The 26,018-nt window shown below is 43.6% G+C and overlaps 1 protein-coding gene across 1 annotated transcript in view; it reads left to right on the plus strand.

Moving 5' to 3' along the window:
* The window catches only part of dcdc2c (doublecortin domain containing 2C), a 105,268-nt gene extending 80,127 nt beyond the window's left edge, over positions 1–25,141 (plus strand). The window contains exons 12-14 of the mRNA XM_071905807.2: positions 14,193–14,352; positions 14,658–14,749; positions 25,098–25,141. Of these exons, the coding sequence (XP_071761908.2) occupies positions 14,193–14,352; positions 14,658–14,749; positions 25,098–25,141 (296 nt within the window). The remainder of the gene's footprint in view (positions 1–14,192; positions 14,353–14,657; positions 14,750–25,097) is intronic.
* The last annotated feature ends 877 nt before the right edge of the window (positions 25,142–26,018 follow it).

A 26,018-nucleotide genomic window follows, 5' to 3' on the forward strand; every position in this document is an offset into this window, starting at 1 on the left:
TGTCTGGGATGGGAAGCTGGCTCCAGGCCCCCCAATAAGCTGCAGGCCAGGGGCCACTCTAGAGAGGGAGATGGATGGAGTCGGTTAGGGAAGGAGCCTGCTATGGATATGTGTGCCAAGGTCAGCGGTGGCTACGCTCACAATAAGCAGCAAGTATCAAGAGACTTACATCTGGGGGGTTGGTTATCTCACTGTAGGTTTTTGGGGGAGACTGTGTGTGTGTGTGTGTGTGTGTTTGTGTGTGTGTTTTGCGTGCTTGTGTTTGTGTGTTGTTTGCTGCTTCAAACACAATCACAGTTCATTGAATCACGCGGGCTGTGGGCCAGGACCTTTGTCGGTTTAGACAATAATCAATTACCAGATTAAGAAACAAGTAAGCATAACTGCCTTGTATCTCATGGATTATAAAACAGTTTGGTGCACAGCTAGTGTGATTGGCCCGCACACTTCCTGCACTTTTTTGGTGGGATAACAGATGTTTGAAGCGGCTTTGATATATTGGCTCTGAGGGAAATCCAAGAGTATTTATGGTTTGAAACATAAAAGGATCCTGGCTTGTGGATGCATTTATATTTGATTGGCACCCACTTCATTACTTAATGATTTCAAAAGGCTGTTAGGGGGCTGAGCCTGAGCCAACCAACCCATGACCCTGCTGAGTCAATGTGCTAAACAGACACAGGCTCTGCTACAGGCAGCTACACTTCTCACACCATGCAGACATGACATATCAGTATTGAACAGAAGACAATACGTTAGACTAGATTTGCTTGTGCAAGGGGAAAATAAAGTTTAGGTTAATACATTAGATTAGCAAAGCAAACCATCATATATTCAATGTTTGCTGAGCAGGTATGCTCTTTTACTTTCCCTGCCCAGATGTTTCCAGCTGGTCTGGCCATGCTCCCACTTCACTACTGTCCCAAAAATCTGAATCACACTTTAACAGAGAATCTAGCCATTTTATATACTATGGCTATGTCAAGCATAGAGGTCACTGACCCGCAGCACTATTCCTCAATGTGCAGTTATATAAGTGTCACCCCATGCTTTGATTTTTCAGCCTCACTGTAGCCTACATACTCTGCATCCAGCACACTCCCATCAGCTGGTGTCAACAAGGACCTATGCTGTCAAAGAACCACCAAACTCAGGTCAAGGTCAGGGAGAGGAAAGTAGGTGATGGTGGGAGGAAGGGTGGAGGCAGTCGTGACTGATGTTGTGGTTGACTGCTCTCTCTCTCTCTCTGCCTTTCTCTACCCCCCCACCCCCCGAACCCCACACACACCACCACCACCACCAATCCCCCTTTCACCCCCTTTTTCTCCACTATGTCCCCCTTGTCATGCAGCCACCCCTCCTCCCTCCCAGGTGCACAGGAAAGATGCGGGTGAGGTCGAGGACATGAGGAGCCCACCGGAGAGAGAACAGATGTCACATGCCTCTTGCACCACGCTCAGGGATGTGTGTGCGTGTGTGCGTGTGTTCTGTGCTGTGACAGGTAGCGTGTCGTGGTTGAAAGGTAAAGCCGGGCCCTACTCCCACTAGGAAACGGAATAAAATGGGGGCCAATAGGGGGGAAGGGGCACCTGGAAAAAAGAAATGTATCAAAATGGGTTCTGGGTGTCGACACCTTGTTCACTGTGAACTTTACAAAAAGCTGTCAGTCGAAGCTGGGACTGCAAAATGTCATGTTGCATACGGGATGTTTTTATACTGAGCTTTGAAATAATCCCCGATAATCAATAAAAGCGTGGGTTTGAATTTGTATTTAATTTAAATCACTGTCACAAAAACAGTTGGCGTAAATCACTGAGGCAATCATCCCAGAGTGGAAAGTCATTTACTAACGTTACAGTTGACTAGAGCGGTTGTTGCTATGGCATTGGCAACATGCACGCTTTCATTTATCATTTGTGGGTCATATTGTTCTGGATTGGTGATTAGTCCGTTGGCAGATTCAGAGCTACATTAATGACACAAACATATGCATGGACACACACATACACATCGATTAGATGTGATTTTCTTTTCCCTAAATCAAACCTGTGAGCCCTATACTTGCCAGCCTAATTGTCAGCAGCATTACGGGTTAAGGTGATTGAAAAGTGTGCACTTAATCAGAATAGCTATCAGATGAGGGATTGCTTCACTTTTGCTATAGTAACACACACACACATGTACACACACGCACACACACGAGCCTAAATGTACTCTCACCTGTGAATTAACTCATTAGGAATCACGCTGATAACAGACGTGTCATGTCCACCTACCACATGGAAAGTGATCCACAGCGTCCCCAGTGATACCTCCCTCTGTGATAATGTACATATTCATTATTCAACAAGGCCTGTCAGATTAGCAGAATATTCTCCAGATTAGCTGGTTAGTGTCTGGTGGTCTTGTCTTTTATCCCGGCGACTAGTGTGGCCTGACTAAGCACATCATAATGGCAGCACTCCCAGATGGCGTGCAGCACAGAACAAGGCGTACCTTTGATCTGGTCTGGGTTTCTGAAAGGTTTTTTGGATAGATTATGTTGCCACTGCACTCTAAAAAAATGTGTTTGCATTGAACATTGACTGATGATAACTACTCTTGTGTATGCGCATGAGTATTTACATGCCATGTTTGGCCAAGGGGGAAAAGGATGCATCCTTCACTTTGAGTCAGAGGACAGGTGCACGCAGTATCTGTGAGCCAACATCTCCTGCGCCTCCCAGGCACGCACGTCTACTGGAGATCCAATCGAGCTGAAATGTTCAAAGCCCCTTCCCCCCTGTGAAAGATCCCCACACTGTGGCCGGTAAGTCCTGCATGATAAATAGGCGTCTCTCCCCTCCACCAGGGTCCCTGCCTGGATGATGAAGACATCAGAACAGAATGGGGACTTCTGAAAGCAGGACTACATCACAGGCATGCATGCTGCGTGTGTTTGTGGGTGTATGCATGCATGTGTGTGCGCGTGTGTGTGTGTATCTGTGAGTGTGTTTGTGCACGTGTGTTTGTTGTGTGTGCTAGCCAAGTTGTTTGATCTAAGCCAGTCATTGAGGTTAGCATGGTTTTGGCAGCTTTCAGTCTTTCTTTTGAAGGTGACATCACTCTGGAGATTATCCACTATAGTATGAGTGTGTGTGTGTGTGTGTGTGTGTGTGTGTCCATGTGTGTGTTCATGTTTATGTCTTACTGAAGCTACAGTATGTGTGTATGTTACACATATGCTGACAATTATACCTCAGTATCCACGGGGAAACCAGTAGGCTGGATGGAAAACGTATTTGAACCTACATTACATAAGTCCACAATCAAGGGGTATGGTAGTGATTCAAACCATGGTAAACATGTTGGCAAGAGCTAATCAGTGAATCTTTCATCTTCTGCTGTTGGAGGTTTGTTCATCACTCTGGCACAGTACTGTATATACTGCAGTACTGAGGTCCAGAGGGAGTGTCATAGGGGTGAATGTATATATACCCTCTGTGTGTGTGTGTGTGTGTGTGTGTGTGTGTGTGAGTGTGCACAGACTTGTATCTATTCCCATGAATAATTAACATAGCCCATTTTACAGTAGCATTATAGGCTACAGCTTATTGTTTTTCGGAGCAGATGAGGCAACATCCTTATCAACCGGCTCCCTCCAACAAACACCGGTGTTAGAATCATCAATTGCTGGAGCAGATTTCATTGGACAGGCCCTTTATTAACATTTTACAAGGGGATTGCCTCATTCTCAAATTACCATCCGGGCGGAATGTATAGATGATTTAGACTTTGTCGAGGGACCAGCGCAACACTGTTCTCAATACCATTTGTCAGGCCCTGTGAGTGTTTACAGTTGCCTTCCGTTGTAAAAATCAGACTGGTCTGACTCCCCCTCTCCATCCCTGAGGTTGACTGCTGTTAACTATGAGGTGCCACGTCCCAGTTCCATAAATAGGGGAGACGCAGCCAGAAAGCACCGCGGGGGCATCGTAAAACAGCCTCACAGGATATTGAAATAATGACCGTCGCTCACAAAAAACAGGATAGCCCAACTCAAATCATTTCCTCATGCATTCGTCCCGAGCGATCATAAAGTCTTCCGAGAACACTCAAAAGTTGTCTGTGGTCTGCTAATCCAATATGGAATGGGGCAAATGGAAAGGAAACAATGCCTCTAATTAGCTAGTTATCTGGCTTGGTCAGCCAAGCAGCCTGAATCTGTTCTGCTTTTTGGCCTATCAGTCTGGAGAGTGAGGGCACAGGCAGTGAATTAATGGTCAGGAGATTTATTTGTTTGGTGTAATAAGGACTGTAAAACAGTAAGAGCTCTGTGCAGCCTTGCAGGCCCCCTGCCCCGGGGGTACAATCAAATGTTGCCAGTAAATCAATAGAGCTGGAAGAGGTTTTTATAACCCGAGTTTAACACCAGGCTCTAAGTGCTCCAGGTGGCAGGTCATTTGTTCATTATCCCAACTTATCACAATAAACAATGGCAACTCTGATTGGACTATGCTGCTACGAGAGGAACAATTGGAGAGGAAGAAGACAAAAATCTCAGGTGGGCAAGGGAGGGCTAATAAGGAAGGCAGAGTGGGCAGGAGACAGGGGAGAAGCAGAAGATTAACCACTGTAATTACGTACAGGAGAACAGAAGAGGACTGGGACAGTAGAGTAGCAGCTAGCATGTGGGCTCTACAAGCTGTCAGTCTGTACCAATGACTCCACTTATGCCAGGGTTATTATGGTGCCTCTCCTTTCAGTGCCACCAATAGGTCTTTGCTTTAAATGTTGTGAATGCAGCTTTAGAGAGAACAATGCAGCCCTGGCTTTCTTTTGGGACCAGGGCTGCAAATTTATGTGCTCATTGTAAACAGACTCAAGTTACTGGAAGCTTCGTGGTCGTCTATTGCGTGTGTAACTCCATTTGAGTAAACCTGAACAACTCTCTGTCCCCCTCTCTCTGAACAAAATACAGAAAAATGGCAAAACTTCAAAGCTACTAAACTCTTTGTATTCCGGGTTGTTGCTTTTTTACAATGTTTAGATGAATTGCTTCAATTATTTTGTGGCCCTCTGAGACACGGATCAAGCTTGTCCTGAATTATATGGCAAAATCAAGGATGAGAAGTATTTAATGGTAAGATATGAAGACAGATCATTAAAGGCTAATAGTTTTTAAATGACCAGAGAGATACCGTTCAGGTACAGGCACAGTATGTGCTCAAAGACTATTGAAAAGGAGATTTAAACACCATGCTTGTGCAGTAGGTGAAGCAATAAAATAGGCCTACATGCTGTTTGCAGATGGCTTTACCCAAAGGAACGTACAGTAATGTAAGTGCATTTTTGTGACCCCACTGGGAACTGAACTTCTAACCCATGACAACCACATGCTTCATCAACTAAACTACACTGGAATACATGGTACTGTACTTTATAAAGGTGGGCAGTTTGATTACAGAAGACGCCACAGCATATAGGAGCAAATCGGGAAATCTTTGCCACAAGGCACAGTGCAACATTGTTCCAATCTTATTTATTCAAATTTTGTTTGCGTAATTTATGACTCCTGTACAGGAGCATGGCAGCTGGAGTTTGTAATTATACACCACACTCCACTCTTTCTCCTCTGCTGCAGACACACTACTGCATAATTTACATGTCTATTAGCTCATCAATTACAGTGTAATTACTTAGTTGCACAACTAGCTTTTTACCATATTATAAAGCAAGTCATCAAATGAATAAGTGAACAAACAAACAAACAAACAAACAAGCAAACAAGGCGATAAAGATGGAGCAAACAATGAGATGTAAATTGAAAGGCAGGATTTTCAGTATGTGACATGAAGTCACCCCAGTTCCCCCTGCACTTTTCTTTCTTCTCTCTCTCTCCCTTGCTCCCTTCCTTCCGACTGAGAGGGCCTTATCCCTCGGCTTATCATCTGCGTTTGTTTACCTCTGATTCCACTGTTCTGCAAACCGTCTCATGATTCATTACTGTGATTAATAAGCCTATCATGTGAAACAAAAATACCGTAGCTCTGCATCTCAAGACTCTTTGTCTCTCCCATAAGCTGTTTTAGGGGTGCATAATCTAGCTGCATGATGTGAATCTTTCTGTCTCTCTCTCTCTCTCTCTCTCTCTCTCTCTCTCTCTCTCTCTTGCTCTTTTGCTTCCTCTCACTGTTTCTCTCTCTTTCACTCAGTGATGAATTAATGACAGAGTGATTTTAGAAATGCATTATGCATGATAAGAATTACCTTGTAATGGAAACAAACAGAGACAACAGTGTAGGTCGGGGTGGCAAATCTATTGACCATCAGCAGCAGCTCATTCAGTATGCATTACTTATAGCGGATAGTTTCCTCTTCATCCTGTGAATACTAAAACTCAGGCCAACACAAGATACTAAAACTGCTGATGAGCCCATCGCCATGGCAGTATGATTTGAATTCCTGTCATTTGAGCACCCTTAGAGGGATGTAACTGACAAACACAGGACTCTCCGGGACGTTCTGACTGGAGTGGGGTGATATTGGGGTTATGTTGGGAACATATTTTCTTTCCATCAGCGATTGTTGAGAGTTTCAAACAGTGCAGCTTTTAACTGTAGATGGAAATGACTTAACCATGGATGAACTTGAAAGAAAAGAATGGCAGTGATCCCATCATCCACTCACTTGGAGCGCAGACTCAATCAAAGACATCTTCGCTGCAGCTCCCCAATACTGCACACTCATTCTTTTTCAAAACGTCCGCGCCATACACACACAACGCTGTCTAGACATCGCAGGCGGACTGTACAGAATGTCTCAGAGAAATATACTTCTAATAAACAAAGGCCTCATCTCCTGTGCCGGTCTCTGACACTCCCGGCACCATTGGGCTTTCATACCACTGAGTGTATACGATCAGATCAGCCCATTCAGCATTCAATGCATTCATGCTGCAGTTGCTTTGGCTGCTGCAGGTCATAGCGGTGATAAATCTGGGGAAGTTAGCCTTGGTAATGGACTCCAGAAGGGGCCTGAGAGTTAAACAGTGATGAGCAATGGAAACTGTGGGCAGCAAGAGAGCAGCTGTAGCCCTCTAACAGGCGTGGAGAAGATGGGAGGAAGGAAACAGCCAAACGTTCTGAGGCCCAGCGATGGGTCTATTTTAGGACAGGGCTGGAGGGAGAGAGGGGGGCTCCGGCCCAGCAGCAGTTGAGCAGCACATGTGGGTATGCTGCTGACTGACTGTTGAAGAAGCAGTTCGAGAAGCAGTATGAGCACAGAGCTCATGCTGTGATGAGGTTACAAGAGAACAAGAGGGCTGGAGATGAATTGCTTGTACAGAGGCACTGTTAACTCCAAAAACTAGTTTTTAATGTTGGGTGTGCCTTGAGAGTTTGTGTAAAGAGTAAGTGGAGCTACACAAGTATAGCCCTGGAAAAAGATATGTGGCAAGCCACCGTTGCATAATCCCCTGGAGACATGGCTAGAAACTAGCAAAGGCAAAGAAGCTATAAAGACAGAGAGAGAGAGACAGAGAGAGAGAGAGTGGGAATAGCCTGCTGGTTTCTGCTGTTGTCGTTAAGGTCTGTAATAAGTGCTCTCTCAGGTTCTGCCCTCTCCTTTTCACCCCTGACCCTAGAATGATCCTCCATTAATGTCATTTGTTGAACAGAACAGATTTTTTGTGAACATGCGAGAGCAATGACTCAGGTATTGATATGTATATTAGCCTCCACAGGCTAGGACTTCTCTACAGTTGAACAATGCTTATTGATGACCATTTGCTGTTACCGTAGGTTATTGTCTAAATAATTGATTTAATTGATCAATGGATGGAATGGAATGGAAATGGAAATCAACAAAATGACTGATTTAACAGGTGAAGATGTTTCTCGGGCATCAATACTGATTAGTCAAAAGGTCTAGACTGTTATTGCGAGGTCATCTATGGGAAGGCCTCAGCTGTTTACATTTTAATCTAGCTTTTATTTGTGTTTTGAGTTCCAAAGATTCTTGCCGTATGGCTGAAATCCCCTTGTCTGGCTTATGTCTGACAAAGTAAATAAATGATTCGGAACGCTCGCCGGTCGGGTTGGAATGTCAAAGGTCAGGGGGTCAGAGCTGCAAGCAGCCAAATTAGGTTTGAGGACACCATACGCCCAGTTCGCCTCTATTTGATTACTGCCTACCCATGCGCCCTAGAACACGGACAAACAACCAAGCCCAGCTCAGTGGCGAGTTTAATGTTGGAAATTTTGAAGGTGAACACACAAGCATAGTAATTCAGTCACCTTCAACATCTAACATTGAACTTTTCAGCGGACCACTCCTGTTTTGATTGAGACCTCATGTGGTTAAAAAAAATAAAAAATGTTGGGCTTGAAACAGCAGCCACAGTGAGATGGTGAGACTAGGTACTTGGTGGTGTGTTATTTCTCAATGAGAAGGAAAGAGTAGTATTTGTCTGTTATTGTTGAAAAGTTAGGACTTCTCCTGTGCAATCTGTCATTTGTTCTCAGGGCAATAGACAACCCACAGGGAATGGATCTCATTTCAAACATTAAAGATACTTCCAAGGCGCTTGAAGTAAACAAATTAGACTTGGTGGTTCAGATGGCTCAAATGACAATATTTCTCAATAATTGGAAATGATAAAGAACTGCTTTGATATGATGCTGGCTTCACCATGTCTCGGATGCAGTATGAAGGGAGGCCTGCGGTTTCACTTCAGAATCTCAGTCTCATTATAAATCTTCACAGCAATACATTTTTATAATGCTGTGTTTGGTTGAATAAACAGCTATGATTTGGCACAAAACAGACACTGTGGACGTCTGACTTCAACGAGCTGCCAGCCTCTCTGTACACGATGGAAAGCAGGGAGCCAAGGAGCCTCTCTACTGGAAATTATGAATATAAAGTCATGCATTATAGATTTGGAGGTGAATTTATTTATTCTCCTGCAAAAGTCGGAAATGTAAGCCGGCCAAATCAATGGAGTATAGTTCATCTCTGTCCACCTAATCATTTGCTAATGGCTACTATCAATTGTCTGCCCACGGCTTCTGCATCCAACACTGTTGCAATTAAAGTCAACAAGCACATACTGTACTGTCGACTAAAGGTGCTTTAGCATGGGATTCCAGGTTAATGTATTGATTATCTTCTGCATGGTAAATTGGATTTATTCCACATCATCAGTCTTGTTTATTTATTTATACTCACACCGTAATTTATCAAAAATGAAAGATTTCCTATCCCGCTGATGGGTGAGAGCGTTAGCTGTCAAGGTAATCAAATGTATTGTTTTATTTTGAAATATAACATACTCCTAAATTCATGCAACCAATGAAAACACAGCGCCATAAAGTAAATCTGAAGAAGTATTCTGAGTTTGGAAGAAATAAGGTGAACCCTGAATGAGAGAATAACAGACCCAAATGTGCGATGCTGTGCTAATGTAACAGACTGGACACCACTTTTATGTCACACAGACTTAACAACAGCTTGCACTTTTCAGAATGTTAGTTATTTATTTATTTGCTTGCTTGGCCCCCCTCCCCTCCCCCCTGCACCATGCACATCCTTGTGCTTCTGCCAGCATCGACAAATACAACACAATACAAAGGAATGCTTGCTTTTGGAGTGTTATTATTTATTCATGATGCCCTGGAGTCTCCCTGTCCATTCCAGACATTATTTTAGTGTTTCTGTCACTGTTTCTCTCACTGTTTTTGTAAAGACAGTGACACTGGTCTAACTACATCTCTAGATCACAAGCGGGTGGTAGTAGTTGTGGTGTGTGCATGTGTGTGTGTGTGCACCTGCATGTGTATATGTGTGTGTGTGTGTACATGCATGCTTGTGTGTGTTCATATGTGTGTGTGTGTGTGTGTGTGCCCAAAAGTGCCCATACTGTATGTATGTGTCCACACCGCTTGAGTGTGTGTTTGCTCGCATGAATGTGTGTTGTCTTTTGTTTTGGCAATGAATTCCTCTCCTAGAAGTCCATATAATTGACATTCAAGAAATAAAAAAAACAAAAAAACATCAGGGGTAGAAATCTGTGAACAGCCTTTTTGCATTTGTTATCCAGGTCAAGCTGTGAAACATCCATAATGCATAAGACACACAGCTACTTATTTTTTGATATTATTTATATTCTCAATATATTATGGAAGTGATGTGTTCCTTTCTTCTTGGAAGCGATCCCAGGCTTCTTAAGTCATTGCAGTCAGGCTCAGGAGAGTGTTCATGTGTACATAACACTCTGGGCCTGCACTGTAAGCCCTCCTCCTCTGGCAGTGATGTACACTAATGTACTCCACCGCCCCTTGGGTAGACCTGTCTGGATCATCTCATCACAATCCCATACATCCATCCATTCCCGTCTCACACAACCCCACCCTGTCGTCCAGCTGTCCATAATAAAATGCTCCTGGCTCAGAAAAGCTGTTTGATTGCTGCTGACCAGCAAGGCGGCAATTCAACATAATATAATCTTCCCCCCTCTAGTCTGCACTTTAAAGTCTCACATTGACAAGCGCGCACCATCCTGCGGGGTCAATGGGGTCCGCCATCACTGTCCAGCCACCCGCTCTGATTGACGCAAATCCTATAGAAATGCCTGTTTTGAACTGGACACCCGTTGAGCACGCATCCCCTTTTGACACTCCCAGTACCTCTGCAGATCTCCAGTAACAATATCACCTATAGAATCAATCTCAGCGCTGCATGTGAGGCCTATGGAAGCCATTGATCAGCGCTTTGATGTCACGGCCTTTCATAAATTGCGACCTTTTTAGTATTGACATGCCCGGTCGCTCCCGGAGACGGCCGCGGCTCTCTCCAGCGGGCCGTGTGAGAGGCTGGGAGTCCGAGGCGAAACACCGCAGCGTCACAGGTGTCAATGCAGCTGCTCCTTATTGACAGTTAGGCTCCTCTGGACCCCTGGAATGAAATCGGAGATGACAGGACCCTGACTTTGATCCTGACCCCACACCTCATCCTAGAAATATGTAATTGTGGCCCCTCCAGGGGATTTAGTATTGGTTAAAAAAAAAAAAACAGGAGGTCCATCACTGCTTGGGTGTAGTAGTTATTTTTTTGAAAGGGAGAGCTATGAGAAGTGGAGAGGTAGATGTAGTAGTTTCTCCCTATAGTCATTCCCAGCCATAAAAAAAAAGAGATGTCCAACAGACAGCAGTGTGTTTTATGTGTTTGTGTGCCAAATGGGCCACAGTGGACAGGGGGAATGAACGCCGGTGTGCCTTTGCAATGACACAGCTCTATCTTGTGTTGTTCTTTTCTCTCTGATGCTCCAAGCAGTATGGGGTTTCAGCAGAAGGCAGCAGTCAGAAGTACTTTAGCTTGCTAAAATTGACCATAAACAGCTCATTGTTTTAAGAGGGCCAGACACGGTCATTTGATACCGGCACTAGACTGGCTTCGCGCCCTTTAGCTATCCTGTTATTTCACTCTAGTAGTACACATGGGGTTCTACGGATGAAATATCGCCAGTATAAGGCGAGCACATGCCTGGGAAAGATGTGTACAGGCCACTCTTTTACACCAGGGGAGAAGCTAATAGCTCAGGCTGAAAACTCATGGTGGATATTAATGTTGCAGTGCCTTTATTAGCTTTCATTTACAAGAATGTCAGTTGCATGAAAGATACATCAAAGATACTTCTCTACCTTGCTATATTTGCATTTTACTCTGTAATTGTTGAACCTGATGTAACATACTGCAATACAGCGAAAACATGATCAGAAACACTTAAAAATCGAAATCATCTAAAAATATAAAAGCAAAAAAAAAAAAAAAAAAGCAAAAAGTTGTTTGTTTGGAATGATTCTAATTTGTTTGTCAAGATAAAAGAGACGGTGCACTCAGTACCCCACCTGCCTCTTTCCACAGCGCACTCTCCCTCCCTCCCTCCACCCCCTCCTCTCTCTGTCTCTCTCTTTCATATTCTCCCCATCATCGGCGCGCCTGACGGCCGTCTGATGTTTTCTCAGCGTGCTCCTTTACATGCACATGTCAGCGCGGCTGAATGAGTCGCCCGAGCTGACAGCAGATGGTGCTCTTTGGGTAGGAGAGGCCTGATCTATCCACTCAGCTCACTCTCCATGCAATCTATCATCATTCTCCTTCTCTGTCTTCTCCCCCCAGACCACTGAGGGGACTCTGGACCACCATCCTCTGTGCCATCATTTACCTTTGTGCAGGGGAATGTCAGCCTCCTCAGCCTTGGGGTTTTTATCCAGGGAGTTTGGGGCAGCTAGTCGACGTGTAGTTTAGACAGGGATCCATGGGGCACTTCTTAATGATGTGGTTCAGTGATAAACCTGGGATGACTGACTGACTGAAAATTGTCTTGGTGTAGTGGAAAAAGCAAACAAGAGAAGTGCTTTGTGCATAGACTGCTGGAGGAAAGCACAATGAGATGGTGGTTGAAGGAGCCTTTAATGATTTAAACTATCAAACTTCATCTTGTCTTGTTGTCAAAATGTTTGCATTACAAACTGTATAACAGCTTTTTTTATTTTGGCAGGGACACAATTTTAACAAACCCCAAAGCGAAGGAGCCTAACTGCCAGAACACTGTAAAATGAGGAAAACTTATCGATTAGCGTACATTAAATGTACATGAAGACAGACTGTACTCAGAGCGAGTCTCTATAATATGTTATATAAAACCCATAATGATTCAATGGGGGGACCTGATATACAGTCTGTAGGATTTAGCTCTTCTCAAGCTCTCTGACCCATCTCTGCAATGCAAATGTTTTAATATGTCAGAGTGTTGCTGGGAACCAATCAGGTATATTGCAGTGATTAGATTAAAATCCGATTTTTCCGTCAACTCAGCAAAGCTGTATCGGTAGTCAATTAAGATCTGTCATAATGTGATGGAGGACAGTTTGAAATGATCCCCTGCTCTGCTAAATGTATGACAGGCTACTACTAAAAGGGTCACTGTCGTGACCTTGATTCACCAGAGGCTTTAAATACACAATCTGCTGGTTTCAGCATATGCAATATTTCTCCTCGTCTCCAAGTGAAACGTCAATGAAGTGTGTCTGCAGGCGCCTGTGCAGACAGTTCTTTATACATTTCCCATTTTCCCACACAATAGAAATCAATGCACAAGTAATTCACATATTCATTAAGAAAATGTGTCCACAGTTCCAAACCTATTTGTGAATTGGCTGACAAATTATTCCCTTTCACATTATTACTTTGACTGAGCAGCGGGCAGTGGAATTCAGACTTGGACACTTTTCTCCTCTCAGTTAATAGTCCTACTTAATACTCATCAATCATAGCAGTCAAAAGATATTGATTGCTGGCTAGATTAAATCAGAGTTATTCCACTGCGATGGCTATTACAAAGTACAGCTATTACAGTGAAATAGTTCTTGATTTACTACGAGGGAAGAGCTGCTGCATTGTTGTACTGTACTGTACTGAGGTGTGTGTGTGTGTGTGTGCGTGCCAAGTGTTTGAGAAAGTGTGTGTAGTGCAGCCCAGCTGATTCCATCTTTATACAATATTTGGAAATACATTTTCATTTTCCGCAGCATGTCTCTACACATCAATTCACCCCCCTGAGCTCTATTACAATAAAACAATGCATAAGAATCAACTTTGACTACTATGTTCTGTGAATTGACTTGACTGTGAATTGACTGCTCTTGACTGTGTTGAGGGGACAGTGTGATGTGAACGTTACACTGTGTGACTACATCTTTACATAATGAGGATGACCCATAGCTGTGTGTGTCACAGATGAAGTCACCACCCAAACACTCATCATCGCTCCTCCTTTTCCCTAACACCTGTTATGCTGTATGATTGTTTCTGTATACTTGAATGAAAGCAACCAAATGAGCAAACCACTTAAATTGTTTGCGGTGAGAAGCAATGACATTCTCCTTCCCACTGTTACTTGTTTTCTAATAGAACCACACTCTGCTGGAGATGTACGGTCTGCCCCGTTTGACCTCTGTTGGCTTCATCACCGGGGGAGTTACGAAAGCCCTGTGACTAGCGGGCCTGTTCTGAGCTGATCCCCCCTCAGACAGGTGCTGCGGAGTGTGCCTCACTGCACCGAAACAGCTGGGGCCGGTCATCAGCACTCACTGGAGATGACATCACCTGACAAGTGTTCATCTGACTCATCTCCCGCTCCCTGGCTTCAGCTCAGGCCCCCGACACATGCTTCACCTCGCAGGCACTCGTTCGGGACCGGGAGGTTCAGTTAACGCCGGGCTGGACGGGGGCCGGGCCGCGGCTGCAGGCGCTGCGTTCAGTAATGCTGCAAGTCGGAGCCAAGACCATGTGGGGAAAAAAGGAGGTGAGGTAAGAGGGCAGAGGCAGGTGATGCAGTCTCACTCATCATCACACTTTGACAGGTGCGATGCTTCGCCTCAGTGCATCAATAGTCCCTTAACATCCAAAAGAGGGATGTTAGTACTCAATCTATCATATATTAGGCCAGTTAGAAAATAAATGAGCTCCCCACAAAGGACGATGAAACTACAAGAGTCAAGAGTACGACCAAGGCTATTCCACTTTAGTGTGTAGGGTTGTGAATCAGGGAAGGCCCGTCCCTGCCTAGGACATAAAACAGTGATCTCTTTAATTACCTGGCATAAAATCCACAGTATAATATGCTCACCCCAGTATTACACAGGACTGGAGTCGTATGATTCTCTGGAGGTGACTGCATCCTACTACGGCGAGGGGAAGGGTGAAGGTAATGTAAATGGATGGGCTCCTTTGCAGGATGCTGTAAAGTGCAATTAATTAATTTGGTAATTTATACATTTCCGTAGAAGGTGAACTGGATGGAATATGTGATTTGCCATTAAACTGTCCAACACATCATTCTTAACTTGAGATGGATATGCATATATCTGGCCGCTCTGATGTTTCAGCATAGAAGTGCACTAAAACAGATTTAGATGAAATAGGCCTACTGAACTACTGTAGAGCCTCTTTGTGATTTGTCAAGCATACAATAACGTCACTGACTGAGACACACACACATCCAATATGTGAGGTTATGAAAGGAAGCCTAATGTAACCTTACACTGTATAATTTCAACACGTCATCATGCTGATTTGAAAAACACTTGCCAATTCAGATACTGAAGAGGTAAAGATGTACGTAGATGCATACATATACAGCATGGTGATGATTATCTTGATAATCACGATGATGATGGTGATGAAGATGATGGTGTTCAAGAGAAAACCATCCACCAGTGAGCACAATGATGGTATTGTGGTGGAGGTGCTGGTGTCGGCTCCTCAGCCTCACTCTCTCCTAGCGCAGCTGATAACACTGAGTGCTGGTGCTGAGTGCACAGCATTACATCATCCTGCTCCTTCCCGGCAAACTGAGCCGAGGCGCGATGAGATCAGAGGCCCTGGATGTCCCAGTAGCTGAGCAGACTGCTGCAGGACCTGAAAGACCTTCTCCCGCAGTCAGAGGAATATGTGAGACGCTGTTTGTCTGCAGCCCACACAGCCCCAAACAGAGCTCAGGTTCATCCACAGGTGAAGCCTCTATTTCAGGTGCAGAGCAGAGAAAATCTGTATAAGGATTTAAATACACACACACACACACACACACACTCACACACAGACACATACTGTACACGCACACATAAGCACACACATACACAGACACTTGGAAACTTGCAAATCCAAAAACACCCCATGGTGTTTGCTGTGTGATCACAGAGCATACAAATCATTGTCTAGATCAAAGACTCCCTGTAACTTAGAGAGTCTTTTTTTTTTTTTTTTTTTCTGAACTGCACACAATTTACTGGAAACACAAATCCAGACAGAACACTTGCATTCATTTGGTTAGCTTCATTTTTTCATAATGACAACCTATTTTAGCCACATAGCTGTTTCTCAATGAATATTTAGCACTATCAGAGGTACATAACTCAACCTGGACAGTGGTCTATATCCTTCCCCCCAGGGTTACCAAGTCTGCCATTTAGGATCGTGGCATATGAGGATGAATGGACAGATGATCTAATTCCAGTGGAGTGGGGACATGGGTGACTCCTGTCCTGGCTCCGGTTACACCGGCTACTCCGTCTGACCGCCCGCCCCGCCCCACCCCCATCCCCACGCCCTTACTCCCATTCTGGTTATCCTGTCTGTGACACTGTAATGATGACAAAGCCTAACCAGTGAGCACCAGCATCCAGCACCACAGAGGACCCTTTTATGGTGCAATGAAAGTGAGGGATGAAGCATGGTTGTCATCCAGGGGAGTTCCTGCAAATCACCAGACAACAGCAAACAGTCAGTCAGCGGAGTGGAGATGACTGCGGCGGCGCTGGCATTGAGTTGAGCTGTTTGTCAACAATCAGTCGATCTGTCAACGTAATGCGGTGCTACAAATCAACTCTGCCACCGGTCTCTGTCCATGGCCAACTGCCGGAGAAAAAAACACAGAGCCGTGTCATGGCTGCTGAAGGCTGAAACAGAATCTAGTAGCTACATAACTTAGTTTGACCTGCCGCCTCCTGAGGTGGCGGGTCAACCCGAGATACAGCGCCGGATTGAACCTTTTTACCCTTTTAAAAAGTAGTATTTCTGGCCAGAGATTTTTGTGAATGTATACTTGAGAGAAAACTGAGAGAAACATTTTCAATCAGAGTAAAAAGGCCTCAATTTTGACAGTTATGATAGGAGCACGTTTAAGATTCTGTGATATTTATATCAAATGCTATAGGAATAACACCAGTAATAATATTATAAATTTTGGGCAGTGCCTGTGAAAACATTTTACATTTATGATGCACTTTAAAAGCTCAGCCAAGGCCAGGGCAGGACTCTCTCTCTCTCTGTCTCTCTCTCTCTCTCTCTCTCTCTCTCTCTCTCTCCCTCTCTCGCTCTCTCTCTTTCTTTTTTTTTTCACAGGCATCATGACAGCTTGTGGATATCCCTGTGTTGAAAAGCAAGTGGGATTTTTTTTTCTTTTGCCCCCCCCCTTTTTTTTTTTTTTTTTACAGGCCCTATTTGCCCATGCACTGATGCCTACTTTTCCCTTTTGTCCCCTGTCCCATGCCAAGTGTTGGCAGCTGGAACAACACAGGGACCGGAGCCTTAAAGAGGTACATTGTTAAACACAAACCCGTCACGCATGCTGCCATTCAAATGCTCCCTCTAACTAGATTAACACGTCGCCGGCACTCTGACGAGTACAACTTACATACATACTTTTTTGTTTTGGAGCAGGGGACAGTATAATGACCTCATACAAACTGACTGGCATGTCCATACTGTGCGTAACAGCGAGCATGCATGCACGCGCACACACACACACACATACTTTTTCTGTGTGTCTCTGTTTCTCTTCCTGCGCATGAAATCAGTGCTCAGACGCTGTGGCCACGCTTGCAGTTGTCCCTTTTCACTGCCTCTACTATTGTGGAGTAAAGCGCCATTGTGAGGCCAAAAAGGATTAGAAAGCAAGGAATAAAGAGCAAGCTGCACACATTTTAAAACTTCTTTAAGATGCTGCCCACAGTGATACAATACACTATAGCCGGTACACAATGTGAGTCGGAGCATTGGGGGAGAGATGTAATCCCTCAGGTCACCAGTTACACATGGTAAGACATTCTTAAACACACAAACACACACACACACACACACACACACAACCTTGTATTTCAGAACATTGGACGTGTGTGATCAAATTTGTATTGTCAACTACATGGTGGTACGTAGTTATCAATATTAATCATCAGCAGAGCACACGGCACTCAATCACGGCTTGATTAATCAATATATTGACGTTATCACACCTGCGCAAGATAAATCACCCATGAACATGAGCTTGTTGTGCAGTCCATTCAATATACATGAGGGAATCATTCAAGAGGTAACATCCCTGTGGTATAGTTGAGGACGGCCTGAAGGTGATGCAGCACATAGGAGGGGTGTGTGTGGGTGTGTGTGTGTTTACATGTGTTGTATGTCTGCCTGCATGTGTGTGTGTGTGTATTCGGTTTGCACACACCAGATACACACACACACACACACACACATACAGACACGCAGCCCAGCAGACAGTGTGAGGAAATGCGTGTTCCACTCTGATGACATCACCGTCTTGGCTAGGTAGCCGGGGCATTTTCCATAGGCTGTCCTCTGTTGCTGTGGAGAGGCCTCCACCAATCCCCTCCCCTCCCTCCCTAATGTATACAACACCGGTTCCATGAATGATCTGTGACATAGCTTCCTTGGGCCGATCCAAAGACAACATTATGTGACCGCTCGGAGCCCCCCCCCCCGCCCCCCCCGCCCCCCCGCCCCCCCGTTGGCTTTCAAAGCGTCTGGATGCAGGGTGTTTATGGCTATTTGTCGCGTACTGTGTGAGCTGAATACTGAGTTGGCCTTGAGGGGGTTTGATATGATGTGTGTCTGTGACAGCACATCATCCGCGGGTCTTTATGTAAACTAAGCATTTCTGTTTAAGCCAATCTCTTGGCCTTAACTTGCACATAATATAAAGGTGTTCCACATGTCAATTTGTTTTGGGATCTTAGATGTAATAAACACTGAATGCGGCGGCCCGGAAAAGAACCGGCCGGCGTTGTATACAGTCTGTGATTTAACATTGAACAGGGCTCATAGGAAAAGCCAAGCAGAGAACTGCTGACAACACTGTCTATTACTCTGGGCTCGCTGCAGTCCATGCACAATACATGAACTGTGCATGCTATAAATCCTTGGCTGTTTTGCTCGATACCCATACCTGACATCAGCTGAAGATCTATACCTGTCTTGAAATGTCTCTCTCCCCCCCTTGTCTCAATAGCCCTGTCCCTGGGTAGACATTTACAGAGGCGTGGGCAGCTAAAGCATTCTTTCTCTAGGGCTTTCGGAGAAGAAAGAGTTCAAGAGGTCAGAGATATGTGTTATTTTCCCACCGGTGCAACACTCAGGATGTGTCAGAGCCATGTGTCAGGGAATGACAGCGGAGAGAAAGACGGCAGGAGAGGTAGATCTGGCAGACAAAGGCCAGACTTCACAGAGAAAGCTTGAGATCAATGGATCGGCAGGCTATGCACCCTGCACTCACGCATGCACACACATACAAATACACACACACACACGCATACACACTCAAACAAACACAACAATAAAGATGGCCCGCTCTGATGCCAAGATTGACCTATCTGACGCCCGTCAAGCAACTTGAGAAAGACGTACAGACAAATAGATGGACAGATGAACAGACGGACACACACACACACACACAAACACAAACACACACACAAATGAAACACTCCCACCTCTACCACACTGACTGCATTCAGGGGGCCCACCTCGGCAGCCCCCCCCCCACGCTTGTCTGCTTGACGAATGGATCTGGGTAACTGTCAATTAAAATGAAATCCCATCTGTGGAGCAGAACGAGGAGGACACATTCAACGAAAAACACACACACACACACACACACAGTCCTGAAGACCAGTCTGAGCTTCTGCCCAGAGACAGGGTTGATCCACACGCTGGGCTTCGTATAAGCAATACATCAAACAGACAACATTATCAGTGACTACACCTCTGAAAACTTCAACATGATTAATTATAATTAATTAGTGAAATGCTATGTGTTGGCCAATTTATCATATTTGCATTATTCAAAATCCATCATCAAAATGTAGCCAGCAGCAGGCATCCCTTTTTTTTTTTTTTTGCAACAAAATGCTAAATCAGCAAGTTACAATTTGTGCATTTTCACTCATTCCCCAGAGATGATTCCAGACAGTCATTGGTAAACAATTTACAGTTTGAGCCGAAGCCTTTATACAATTCCAACTTTAACCAAATTAATCTATTTTCAATGTGTATATGGTCGCTAATTCATTTTAAAGCACATTTGCCAATAATACTGAACACTGATTGATATCCTATAACTCTGCAGAGTAAGGTGAAAAATCATCATTCGTATGTCCGTGCATTTGTGTTATTTAATAAAGTAATGAATTTGCATGACTATGAATAAGCATTGTAATAGTTTCTGAAACTGTGTCCTAAAGCAAAAGATGAGCCGCCATCATTACCCTTTCTAAATATTTGCTCATAAATGTTCACTGAAGTGTCGTGTAAGCTTTGTGTGGGGTTTACAAAGGGCCTGCTAAGCCTTTGGAAGTGTTCTCCATTTACAGTGGAACTAAGTGACAACCATACATTACTAATGACCTCGGCCTGGACTCCAGCCAAACTGCTTTATGCAAAATCATCACTATATGATTGAGACCAAAAGTGGTGGTGAAAGTCAGTATGCAAGCCTCATTAACCCAATTAATGGCGATTCTTATTGCATAAGCAAAACTCATCCGAGGGTGGAAGTCAATACCTTTGTCATGGTTATGATAATGGCCTTAAATGCTCATCTGTGGTGAAGAACTTTGGTGCTTGACACAGAAGGACATCAGTGCTGCAGTATAGGTAATTAAAATGAGAGCCATTGCAATTAAACAGGGGAAAGTGTGTCAAAGCCTGTGTATGATTTGTATCATTAATTTTCATTATCAAGTGTGTATTAACCTTTTTTATCTTGTGTAGTCCTGATTGTAGCCTGTTCAGTTTATATCACAACTGTGTGTGTGTGTGTATGTGTCTCCTGGCATTTTTCACCTCCTACAGTATGTTCCTATCATGGGAAATTTCATGTGAGGTCCAGGGAACTGTAAATGTTCATGTTTTTATACACAGCGCATTCATCAGCAGCAGGAAACTGCACAGCATTAGCAGGCGGTCCAATGAAGGAAATATTATGGCTCGTAATTAAATTTGAAATTAAGTGATATTTCATCTGTTCTCATTAATTAGAAAAGAGGTCTACTATGATATAATTATTTATTTCTAGCAATAGGAGAGGACGATTGTAATCCTCTCAGTGATGTCAGGTATTACACCACTACAGGTACGGCGGCGGTGTGGGTAATTTCTGGGTGTATTTGCAGGAGTATCTATAGTTCCTTGTCATCACCAGCTTTTAGTGAGGCTCGTTAACTACAGGGCCATCTAGGTGTATTTCAAGTATTGTCAAAACGTCAAGCTGATAATGTCAAAAGTGTAATCCCGATTCAGTAGACTACAGGACAGAAAACACAATTGAAGGGGATCTTTAAGAGGGCCGAGTGACACTTTGCTACTTGCATTAATCAGGCTGTAATGATATTAGGCCACTTCTTTTTTGTGCATCTGGTAATATGTGTTGCTCGCCGGCGATCACTATCAAAGCTTAAGGCAGCAATCCCTCTTAAAGATGCATGGAGGTATGGATAGTGGCTGGTAAGGGATTAAGAACACGATCTCTCATTCCAGCCCCATACATTCTCAGTGGTGTCAAGAGGGGATCTGGAGAATAAATACCTTTGCCCAGATACATGGATAGCAATGCCACCCCAGTCACCTGGTCTTAACTTTGATCAGTAATTTTCTAGTAACGAGATTTCTCTGATTTCATTAAATAGTCATTTCGCACCTGGAGGCCCAAGGCTTTGCTGAGAGATCAATGATCTAATCACGTTACCGTTAAGCCAATTGGCTTGAAAGTCCTTTGTGATATCCCTTTACTGTTTTAATGACTTTTAGTTCAGATTAAACAGGTTTTAGGAGCCAGGGATTAAGGGACACATCCATTGAGGTGGAAAAAGCTTTTTCTGATGCATAATTTACTGCAAAGAAAGGGAAGGGATTAACGAGGACCATGTGCCCGCCACTCAACATTCACTGGTCAGTGATTAGAGCAGGGGCTTCAGGACAGGAGAGGCACATCACTGGTCTTCCTTTCTCCCTTATTTCTTTCGCAGTGAAAAATAAGATACAACATTGTCTCAGAGCCATTTGCTTGTGACTCACTTCCTATTCACGTTGCTACCAAAGCAGCAAGCGATGTGTTAAAAACCCGCAATGAGTCAACATCATTAAACAGCAGCCCTTGACAATGATTTACTAACTCATACGCTGTAGTAGGTGATGATTGCCTGACTCAGTGAGAAATCCAAAACATCTAATTTGCAGAATTAGTGTTTTATTAGTCACGTACCCAACTTAACTGATGGCTGCCTAAGGTGTAGAGATTAATATAATAGGTTGTTTAACAGTGTTCTGCTTTTTGGGAGGAATACATTTCAATTGCAAGAGGCAAACAATGCAAAAAAAAAAGTGATTATATTGTTTCACAAAGAAGCCAATTTTCTTCTGAAGTAGTTCTGTTTTTGTCTGTGCCCAAGAAACCTGCAATCCACGTATCCATCCGTTCAGTCATACATTAGTCTCAGGTCTGAGGAGTGCTGTATTTCTCTTGCAGACAAGGTGTGTGCCTGTCAGTAAGGCCATCTGGCTGCATGTGTTTCCTCGAACTACCTCATGAACGGTTGGCACTGAGAAAACATGTAAATAAACACTTTAAAGCACGGCAGAGTCACATCTGCCAGTGAGCAGGAATAGCTGGCTGGAGACCCACGCCCACAGCTTTGTGAAGGTTCGAAAAAGTTAATTATGAATTGGAGACATGTGGTTGAACACTTTCCAAACATATTTTGTCTCTCAGTTCCCCTCTGTCTTTCCTGTTTTTTTTTTTCCCTGTCTATAGCTCTGTCCTTTCTCCAAAACTCTCTTTTTCCCCCACCGCTGTTTTATTTCTTCGCCATGGTAATCTTCCTCAGGCTCCTCAATTATGTGTCCATGGGCAGGAAGAGCCATTTGCTCCTGCTTGAATACCATGAATAGCAATAACAGCGCTTCAAAAACACATTACCAAACACAATTAGAGCAGACAATGCTTCCATAATCTGTGAGGCCACTAACTCACAGCCCTGTAAACACATATTTACTTCTAAATGAAGTTTATTCTTTGTTTCTGCTGTTGGGGTCCTTTTTTTCTGTCTTTATCATATAATACATGTGTCTTCCTCTGAAGAGTAATTTCCAATTTATGTAATTGGCTGGAGTGGGGGTGTTGGGGATTGGAGGATTTATGAAATAAGAAACAAAAAACCTGAAACACCCCTCTGGTGGGATGTTTAAGTGAGCTTTTTTTCATGCGCTTGCTGTTTGTAGATGAATTGCCGTTCTGTCGGCCCGAGGCTACCATAACAGAGTTTTTTATTGGTTCACCTGGTGCCTATGAAAGCCACTGGTAGGCTGTTACTGTGTCAGTGACAAACGGCTGATTCACCATGCACTGACTAATCCAGAGCAACCGAGAGAGTGAGAGAAGGCCTGAGAGCTGACTGCATTTGGTGCTTCGTCTCTTTCAGACATCCTTCTCTAGTAAAACGCTGCAAACAGCCCCTGGCCGTGCGGGAAGTAAGGATTATGAGACTCTTTCTGCTTTGTTTGGAAGAGTGTGGGAGAGTTGAGGCAAGGAATGGAAGTGAAACATGATTATGGAAGGAGAGGTAGATCAATTTCACGTGTTAAATGTGTGGGCCTTTTCTTAGGTGTGAACACAGAGATGGCGAGTTCACATATCACGCCTAAAAATAACATGGCTCGTATATCGTATAGGGAGAATACATTGTTTGGACAGAGGGATGGTATTTCTCTTCCTGAACATGACAAACGAAACTATTCTTATTTCATGTAAATCACAGTGAGAAACTAAATTAGCCAGGGCTACGCTTTAATCCATTTCTGGGAACATAGCCCAGAATGTACCATTAATGGAATCTGTTTGCTACAGAGCGCACCTGCTAATTCTGTGCTATCATATAGTGCAGTAGTTTGTCAAATTGCATTATTACACCTGCCTGGAAAGCAACATACTATGGATGTGTAAGTCATTACGCACCACCTTCTGTCTAAGCATCCAAGCACTTCAGCTTATCATGATTAATTATCCTATCCAAACGTCCAAATGCCAGTGTTGACTCTGAGAAACAAATATGAGTATGTCTTTGTAGTGCATCAGTGTTTGCCTCACGCGGTGAAGTTATTAATCTGTTCTCCCCAACTCATCTCATTGTCCCCTGTATAATGACAGTCTGTGTTAATTGTGACTGTTTATAAAATGGAGCTCGACGTCGGAGCCAAGCTGTGCTAATCTCATCATCCTCGTTTTCTTTCCCTGCACCACTAGGTTTGAAAATCAACTATTGATGTTCCTTATTACATTAGGTGAGCTGCTTGATGGCAGCACACAGCTGCAGGCCGTTTGTATGGATATCCTATTGATCTGATTTACATATATAGAGAGTTTGTTGTTTGTTGCTGAGCAGACATTGTGTGTGTGGGAGTGAACTATTGGAAATGTGGAGTTCTCTGTCACTTTTAAGAGTTGTTTCTTTATATATATGGTAATATATATTTACATATATAAATACAATTGTGGCAACAAACATGACACGCCACAAAGCCACTATATAAAATACTGTACCTGCAAACCGGCCTTGTAAGTGATATGGCAAAATTTTTGTTTTCTATAAGTTTTCTGAAAATATAGGTCTAACTGAACAATGACAACCGAGGCAGTTTGCCTATATTTGAACAATGTATCGGTTAATAATGATTTACATGAAAGTATATTGTCTACTGTAACCAAGTCAACATTGTCATGGAAGTAAGGACATAATATCATTGCCAATGGGGAATATATCTAATAATAGTAGGCTACTGTAGGCACGTTAATTTAGTTGGTTTTGCAATGTATGGTGGCCAGTAAGGTTCAGTCAATTTTCAGTATTCCAACCTGATCAAACATTTGAAGAAATTAGTGTTCCCAGTAAACGGCTTGAACAAGAGGACAGAATTGTTTGTAGAAGAAGAGGAAAAGGGATAACTTGGATAATTGAATTGCACAGCTGCTGAACCAACACAGAAACTTACCTGACAACTTGAACCTAATACAGCCTAGCTGCTAGCTAGTGAGCTAAAGCTAGCTAACCTGGATGCTACCTGACCTGTATGTGGCAGCCACTAAGGAACAGGATATCCTGTGCTTTCCTTTGAACTCAAGCAGCTGCAGCTAGGCTAAGCATTTCCATTTGACTTGTGCTCTCCTCAGTTTCTTAACGTTTCATGTAAGCTGTGTTCTCTGTGTGCAGTTTGTGTCTGTATGGCTGGTTTTGTGTTGATTGAGGAGGCCTAAGCTAGCCTGAGCAGCCTCATGATGATGTTGCTTTTTTTTTGTTGCATTTACTTGCATCTGTTTCTGAGGTGCTCTAAGTTAGTTTTAACAATGAAATCAAACGTTTGAGTGTCTGCTCCTCACATATCTGTTCTGCATCTACTCAGAGGAAGGAATCCATGGTTTTGCGTGAGTCACATACGGACTCCAGATGTACTTGAAATGCTATTACTGTTACACTGGGTGATGATGGCATTGCTGCAATACTTGAAATTCTTTCAGCTAAATTTACACAATGTACACTGTTTTGGCTGTTGATCTAAGTTTCCGCTTTGATCTACATTAGTCATTTATTTTGTCACGGTTTTGTGGTTGTTGTGAAAGCAGTTGAATGAGCCAAGCAGACATGTTGTTCATAGTATCACTTCTTTGGTCATAGACTGTCATGACATCCTAATGAGCTTGTCTCCCAGTAGTTAATGACCCGCTGAGGTCATTCTTTTGCTGCTACAGTTGTCTATTGTGGTTTGACCTTATCATGTAAAAGAGCTACAAATGTAAATGGCAACAGGTGTAAGTCCTGGCTCAAGAGTACAGTGGTAGGGGAAGAGTGACCTACAGCCCTCTAGTCTCTAGTTCCCTCATGCCCATAGCATTCAAAGGAGAAACCACCACTAACACTTTAACTCTAGTTATTGGTGATTTACCTTGTATTTCTGGGTCCATTTTGTTGTTTGGTGTATTTTTCTTATTCTTGTAGATAACTGGCCAAATGTAGATGATTTGACATCATGTAGAGTATTTCTAGCGCAGCTACAATGGAGTTTGATAGCAGAACTATTTTCAGTTCTCTTCAACATCAACGGTAAAGGTTTGTCAGTCAATCAGAATCAAAGAG

Source organism: Centroberyx gerrardi, chromosome 17 (genome assembly GCF_048128805.1).
Source record: "Centroberyx gerrardi isolate f3 chromosome 17, fCenGer3.hap1.cur.20231027, whole genome shotgun sequence".
Lineage (NCBI taxonomy): Eukaryota > Metazoa > Chordata > Actinopteri > Beryciformes > Berycidae > Centroberyx > Centroberyx gerrardi.